This window comes from Quercus lobata, chromosome 3 (assembly GCF_001633185.2).
Source record: "Quercus lobata isolate SW786 chromosome 3, ValleyOak3.0 Primary Assembly, whole genome shotgun sequence".
Classification (NCBI taxonomy): Eukaryota; Viridiplantae; Streptophyta; class Magnoliopsida; order Fagales; family Fagaceae; genus Quercus; species Quercus lobata.
The window spans coordinates 64397065-64404071 of record NC_044906.1 but is presented as its reverse complement, the minus strand read 5'-3'; the positions used below and the strand labels follow the sequence as shown (position 1 = coordinate 64404071).

Here is a 7007-nt window from a genome sequence, read left to right as displayed (position 1 = left end):
TTTTTTGGGTAGGAAATTTGGGCAGCAGGTATTTCGGTAACACCGTTGCCGAAATTCAAAATTTTCTCTCTCTCACTTTTTCCTCTTTCTCTCTCATACTTTTGTTGAATTCCGACAACGGTGTTGCTGAAATTCACTTTCTTTCCTCATTTCACTAAATAAGTTAAAACAGTACCTATAACGCAAATAAATTTCGGATTTAGCAATATTCAGCCAAAAGACTCCATGGACTAGCTATCGACACAATTTTATTATACACCAATCACATGCTACATCGAATAGTAGTGAAAATATGTGCATCCCTGGACTTTCTGTTTCCAGAAAGCCTAAGAAAATAGACTTAACGTTGTCATTTTCAGAGATGCAGCATCTCATTGGGGCTTATTTTTACCTTGCCAGTAAAGAATTTGAGGATTAGTTGCACCTTGATTAATTCAATTCTTGATGATTCCTGAAGAAATTTCAAGAATAGTTGACAAGTAATAGCACTAGACTGGATGAAAATGACAGAAATGTAATCCATCAAATCCTAACTCAGGAAAAAAATCCATTGTGTATCCACAAATCTATTAATAGTTGGGAGATATTGCAATTCGCTTATTCAATACAGAAATTTCTATATCATTCCTCAAAATATCCAATACGTTTAGTTTTTGTCCTTGGAAGCAATTGAAGTTGTCCAACCATCACTCCTGCAACATATTACTAAAGATTCAGGTCAGGTCCACGATTTTTATCAAAGCAATGGTAAATGTTAAGCACTGAAGACATCAATGCCGCATTCATAATAGGCAGAAAGACAATGAGCAAAAGAGGATCAAAGAAACTTATATTACTTTTAGCAAATATGCAGTCTGGTACTCAGATCCGTGGAAGCTACGGCTCAGAAATAAGTATTCGGTTTCCTATGTCAGAGAATGTCTTTACATCAATTCCCCATAACCTGCATATTAAGATCAATGGAATGCATTATGGATAAACCAAGATAATATTATTTTTAATGCCATGCATTTACTACTCCCATGCTGACGACAAATAAAATCTTATTACTTTGACTCACAACAAGAAGGGATGTTATGGGATGCAGCCAATTAACAGCAAATATGGAGCTGTTGTATCAAAAAGATTTTCTATCCTGAGCAGTGATTGCATACGAATACAAAAGGTGCTTACCAGCAATCAATCCCAATGGCATTGGCCCCATCCTTATCTGCCTTTTGATCATCTCCAACGTGTACTGCTTTGCAGGCCTTAACATTAACTTGATCTACAGAAACGGCACATTGTGACAATGGATTGATATGTTTAAGCATTTGCACAAGATAAAACAATCTTGTCTCAGATACAAAAGGATATACAGCAAAAGCAAAAGAAAAAGGGTACTAACATAGGCTTGATTTCATCTGCATGTAGTTTCGTATGATTTTTAATGAATGGTATATTTCATAACTAGTTGATTCTTGTTAGGCTTTATGAAAGTACAATTAAGCTATTTTCTCTTTTAGCAACACTTGACAATGTTCATGAAGAAAAGAAGAAAATCGACTTCTATAAAGATAGTTCCTTTCTTCTTCCTTTTTTGGGGGGGGGGGGTCATGAAAAGGTGACGCTAACAGCATATAAGGGCCCGTGAAATTATTCACACTGTTTTTAATATAATCTTTGATTTATAGCATCATAGTAAATGGGGCCATGATAGGCTGGCACCCCGTGAATTCTTGAATTGTAACTCCAATGGTAAAGATGCTCAGATTGGCTTCAGTGTTCTATTATAAAAGTAAATTTTTTTGTTGGAATTTCCTACATGATGCACCAGGGTCAGGGGGAATACAAAAACCATATCACCGATGTTTTGACCCAAACAGATTTACTACCATACAACAATGAAACAAATATTTGATCATTTCCCAAGTTTCCCAAGCACAGACGATACGGATACACACAGTGGTGACTAAGTCAAAATTTAGGTGAGTACCACATACACTTAAAAGGTGATTTGGTGATTCTATGTACCTAAAGCAGCTTTAAATATCTTTATGTCTGGTTTTTCATATCCAACTTCTGAAGATATGATAACAGCATCAAACCTGACAAGAAAAGCAAGAAAAATGTTTTAATAAGAATTAAAAATTGTCTAGGTATCCCTGGCCCTTCCTACATGGTAGCATTCCAACCTTTTCATAGAGCAAAGGGGACACATTTGTAGTAAAATTATTCAATAACCCAAATTTAGTAAACTACCCATTTGTGGAAAAAATATTCTTAATTGTTTATATTAAGAAACAGCAAAAAGAAGTGCTAATACTTACAGATCTAAAACATTCAGGTCTTTCAATAACTTCCTTAGACGGGTATCAAAATTGGAGACAACAGCGATCTTAACTGTATCATAGCGCATCACATTAGAAATAGAAAATAGCAAGAAAAATATATATTTGGGAACACTAGACTTCATTAGTATTAGCAATAAAAGATAAAGAAGGAGAATACTTTATGAATATGACCTCCAGCATCCTTGAGAAGGGTTATTGTTTCATAAGCTCCATCTGGAAGGTGCCATGCATCACCTTTTGCATAGTACTGACAAGAGCAACTACTAAAATTCAGATAAAAGTGTCCATTATAATATCAAGAACTGCATCGATTATATACAGTCGCAGCACTATGGTTAGGAAACAAGCACTTTGAGCAATTGGTCTTAAGAAATATCACCTCATAAACTTCTTCAAAATAATCATTATCAGCACAACCAGTGGCTTCAGAAACAACCAATTTCCAAAATGGTCTCCCATCTCCCTGTCGATAATATAAATAACTACAATCAACACTTTTTCTATATCAAGGGAACTGGTTTCTTCATTAAAGTAGCAAGTGAAATGAATTATTTTTCATGCATAGAGCAGTCTTTCATATATATATCATTCTTACTTATCAAAAAAAAGCAAGTGAAATGAATTATTTTTCAGATATCTAATCAAAAGGCAATCAGGAAAATATAAAGAGATGCAGAGTCTGACAGATATGAAAATCATTCCTTGAAAAGGGGTCAGGAATATATATAAATATATATACGTTTTTTGTTTTTTGAAATTTCCAATTTCTTTAATATTGATAAGTTACCGGTGATTGTGGGGGTGGTGATGATGTTTGTAGTGGCAGAAGAGTTTGGTGGTGCTGCTGAGATGTGTGAGGATTTTTATTTTTATTATTTTAGATAAGTGAAATAAGAAAAAACATAAAATAAAGTGTTAATTAAATTGGTGGACACATGATAGATTTTTATTTGTGAAACATAAAGTAGCACAAAGAAAATGATACAAATGATTTGGACTCAAAAAAAGAGTAATAAATCTATATGAAAGTGATAGACAACTGCTTAGCATTTTACAAGAGTGACTCTAATTACTGACTGTGAAGGTCTTGTTTTCTGCTTCACATAGAACTGTGATAGTAAACATGGTCCACCTTTTATGTTATACAAAAACATGGCTACTTTCCATGAAAGAAGCTCCTTGTTAAAGTGTCAGTTGTATTCTACAATATAAGTACTTCAATGGTTTATACTTTATGGCATCATACTCGTAGTAACACAAATACATTCCTACTTGAAAGCATCAACATCCTCTTCTTTAAGATTTTTTTTTTTTTTAATTTAAAATAAATAAATCCTATAGAGAGACTCTAGAGAAAAATACATAAGTGTTTGACTACAGCAGGAGGGGTATCATCAAAATCGGTATGCATCAAAAGTATTCATGTGTTGTAAGTACAAGAAAGTTATCAAGTGGTTGCTTGAGAAACAGCATAGTCAGAATGCACTAATTTGAGACACAAAACTCGATGGAGAAACTAAAAATGATTCAAACATTAACTAGAGTAGCACAATCAAGGATCAGTCTAGAAAAATGAATACCCCCATTCAAAGTAACGAAAAGATTGTACACCTTAAACTGTCTCAAGAGTCAAGACACATACAGACCTGGTAACGAAGCTTCTCAGGCCATGGAGCAGCAAAAGCTCTCCTAAACCCTTGCTTTATTTCAGCTGATGTTGCAGACAAACCTGGAAATGTTTTAAAATTGTGATCAAGAATTTAAGATACTAAAAGTACTGGAATCATGATTAGACTAATGAAATTATGTACAAAAATAATTATAGTCAATTGATACCAGGTTGTGGTTACTCCAAGAGAAGCAAGCTATAACAAGGCAACACATCCAACAAAAGTGCCAATGGATAAGCCTCTCAGTAAATAATCCAAAAATTCCCAACCACTAATACTATGACCTACAACTTCCAGAGTGGTTGAATGAAAGCTGAAAGCTCAAGAATTATAGCAATTGGACAATATTTACATAATTCTGCTCAAACATTATGAGCCTTGGAAGTCCTATGAGTAGTTACAACTTACAAATGCCTTTTAGTTCATTGGCTATAAGTCTTGGAGCTTAGAAGACAGTAGAACTAACATAAATCAACACACTCTCACACATATTGTATATCTAAATGCATTCTCTTCTTTTGACTTTAACAGTCCCTAATAGTAAGTTATGCACTTCAATTAAAATGAGGATTGCAAAAATAATTTAGTGTTCTGGTAATCAATTTACACTTTTTTTTTATAGGTCTGGTAATCAGTTTACACAAACGTCACATAAACAAACTCACACAATTCCACCACTTGAGCTAAAGGGTAGAGTTTTTGCTTGGTCGCTCAGTTAGAATTCCTACAAAGCTCAATAAATCATAACCAAAATTGAAAATACTAATCATATTCACAACCCCAAGAGGTAGCACAATCAGCTAGGGACCACAACCCATGAAACATATTTATCTCCCCTTCCAAAACTAACTCAAAGGTTCAAGTTACAATTGGTCTAACTCTTTGCAATGTTACACCGCTCCATAATATTTTATTGAACAAGTATGTTGAAAAATCAACAGTTGGATTACATTGCCTTGTTATACTCTCTATGCCTTCAAAATATTAAGATGATCGGAGATTAATAACTATCTCATCATAAAATATTACACTCAAAGTATTTTAACTTAAAAATTATATGCAAAACATGAGTTTATGGATGAGATAGTAATTAACATCCGCTAACACAAAATTTGAGGTGCACATTAAGAACAAAGAGAATTTTTAACCCAATGGTGAAATTTTCAAAATATTAATCTAAATAAAAAAGGTTATGAATCCTCTCTCTCTCTCTCTCTCTCTCTCTCTCTCTATATATATATATATGTATGTATGTATGTATGTATGTATAAAGAAGCTAAACTAACCGTATTTACTGCCAATGGTGGCGTAAATCTCTTCCACAGGCTTTGCCAACTGCAAAAGGGTACCTCCAGCATCCAACAACAATGTATCATATGCTCTCTTAGTCCATCTTCCCCCATCTACCCAGGAAAAAAAAAATCAGAATATACAACCACCCCATGTTAAAATAGTGCCCCAAAACCTTAAATCACATAAAGGATCAGCACTCTAAAGACCAATTTAACAAATACCCATGTCCCATTTATTAATATTAAAGCATAATTCAGTATGTGAATGAAGAATTCTTTAGCTTGAAAACTAAGGCAAAGATAATAAAGTATAATTCATTAATGGTGAAAGAGAAAAATTTAAGAGAGCCTAACCAGTGTGGATGGCCATGGATGAGCAATGAATGGAATTGGGAAGCTTCAGACTGAGAGGTTTGAGGGCTCTGAAAAGAGCGCTTCCATGAGAGCATTTCATCAAACATGTTTCCATTGCTGACGGAGCTGAGCTCTCTGTGTTAGATTTTGGATATTCCTAGGTGCTTCAAGTTCTGGGCTGCTATATATATATATATATATATACAGCCCAATTAAACTAAAACCCTTAGAATGTGAGCCCATACCAGCCTAATGGGCCCTTTCTCTTGGCCCAAGCTCTGTTATTTTAGGCTGGGCTGAGCCCTTGTGGACAATGGCCACCATCTTGGTACCTAGGCTTTTTTTTTCTTCTCCTTTTTTTTTAAATGATACTTATACTGAAAGTTATACCAAACATGGGCTAAGGATTCAAACACTAGTTTTTCTCGTAAAACGAACAAGTATACCACTAAGTTACAAGATCTTGGTTATCGTACCTTAATTTACTTGTTGAGCAAACTAAGAATGAAGTAAGAAAAATAATTAAAGCATTTTAGTTAAGGTTAATTTAGCAACTTGATTCTTCAAATGTCATCGAATAAGGGACTTATCTTCAAATCTTACATAATACCCAAAAAAAAAAAAAAAATCAATTAGTATCTTGACATGATGAAAAGGAATAATTATCATAAAGTGGACACTATAAGTCCAAATCCTATCATATCTAACCCAAAAAAAAAAAAAAAACTATTTTAATCTCTCAATTAAAAAAAAATAAATCTCATCTATAGGTCACTCAATACCAAAAATCAACTTGTTTTTGACACATTTTGATAATGCCTTTTTTTTTCAATTCCACAATGAATTTTAACAAGTTCTTTATTTTTTAAAATTAAATGAAATTAACTTCATCTTCTTCTTTCTTTTTCTTTTTTTTTCTTTTTTTCTTTTTTTTTTTGAGAAGTAAATGAAATTAACTTGAATGTGAAAATTGAAATAATTATTTAGTTTTTAATGAAATAATCCACCTCATCTGTTTATCCATGTGTATAAGAATAAGGCTCAATTTAATGAATATAAGATATTGGAGAAGAGCAAACATAATGCACCAAATAATGCCAGTCTATTTAGTTTTCTCCAATCCTCACATACAATTTTGACATTATCAATTTGCTTATTTATTCCTTGGTAAGACTTGGATGAGACTTGGATGATACATATGAATGTAATGTTGGACATGAAATATTGGAGAAAACTAAACAGAATGTACCAAATAATGCCAATCTATTTAGTTCTCTCCAATTTTCACATACAACTTTGACATTATCAATTTGCACATTCATTCCTTCAACAAGACTTAAATTACACATACGAATAAT

General features: G+C 33.1%; 1 protein-coding gene across 2 annotated transcripts; it reads right to left on the bottom strand.

Moving 5' to 3' along the window:
• Nucleotides 1–534: 534 nt before the first annotated feature.
• LOC115979333 (haloacid dehalogenase-like hydrolase domain-containing protein 3) lies at nucleotides 535–5835 on the bottom strand. Of its 2 annotated transcripts, XM_031101354.1 has the most exons (10): nucleotides 5650–5764; nucleotides 5290–5406; nucleotides 3980–4062; nucleotides 2713–2796; nucleotides 2505–2580; nucleotides 2310–2382; nucleotides 2014–2087; nucleotides 1174–1267; nucleotides 837–943; nucleotides 535–705 (listed from the first exon to the last, which is right to left on the bottom strand). In XM_031101354.1, exons 1-9 carry the CDS (start codon nucleotides 5762–5764, stop codon nucleotides 877–879), a joined length of 783 nt encoding a protein of 260 aa, XP_030957214.1. In that variant the 3' UTR covers nucleotides 535–705; nucleotides 837–876. The 2 variants fall into 2 exon arrangements, with proteins under 2 accessions (XP_030957214.1, XP_030957215.1); XM_031101355.1 differs by lacking the exons at nucleotides 535–705; nucleotides 837–943 and having other exon boundaries at nucleotides 1179–1267; nucleotides 1983–2087; nucleotides 5650–5835.
• Nucleotides 5836–7007: the final 1172 nt, after the last annotated feature.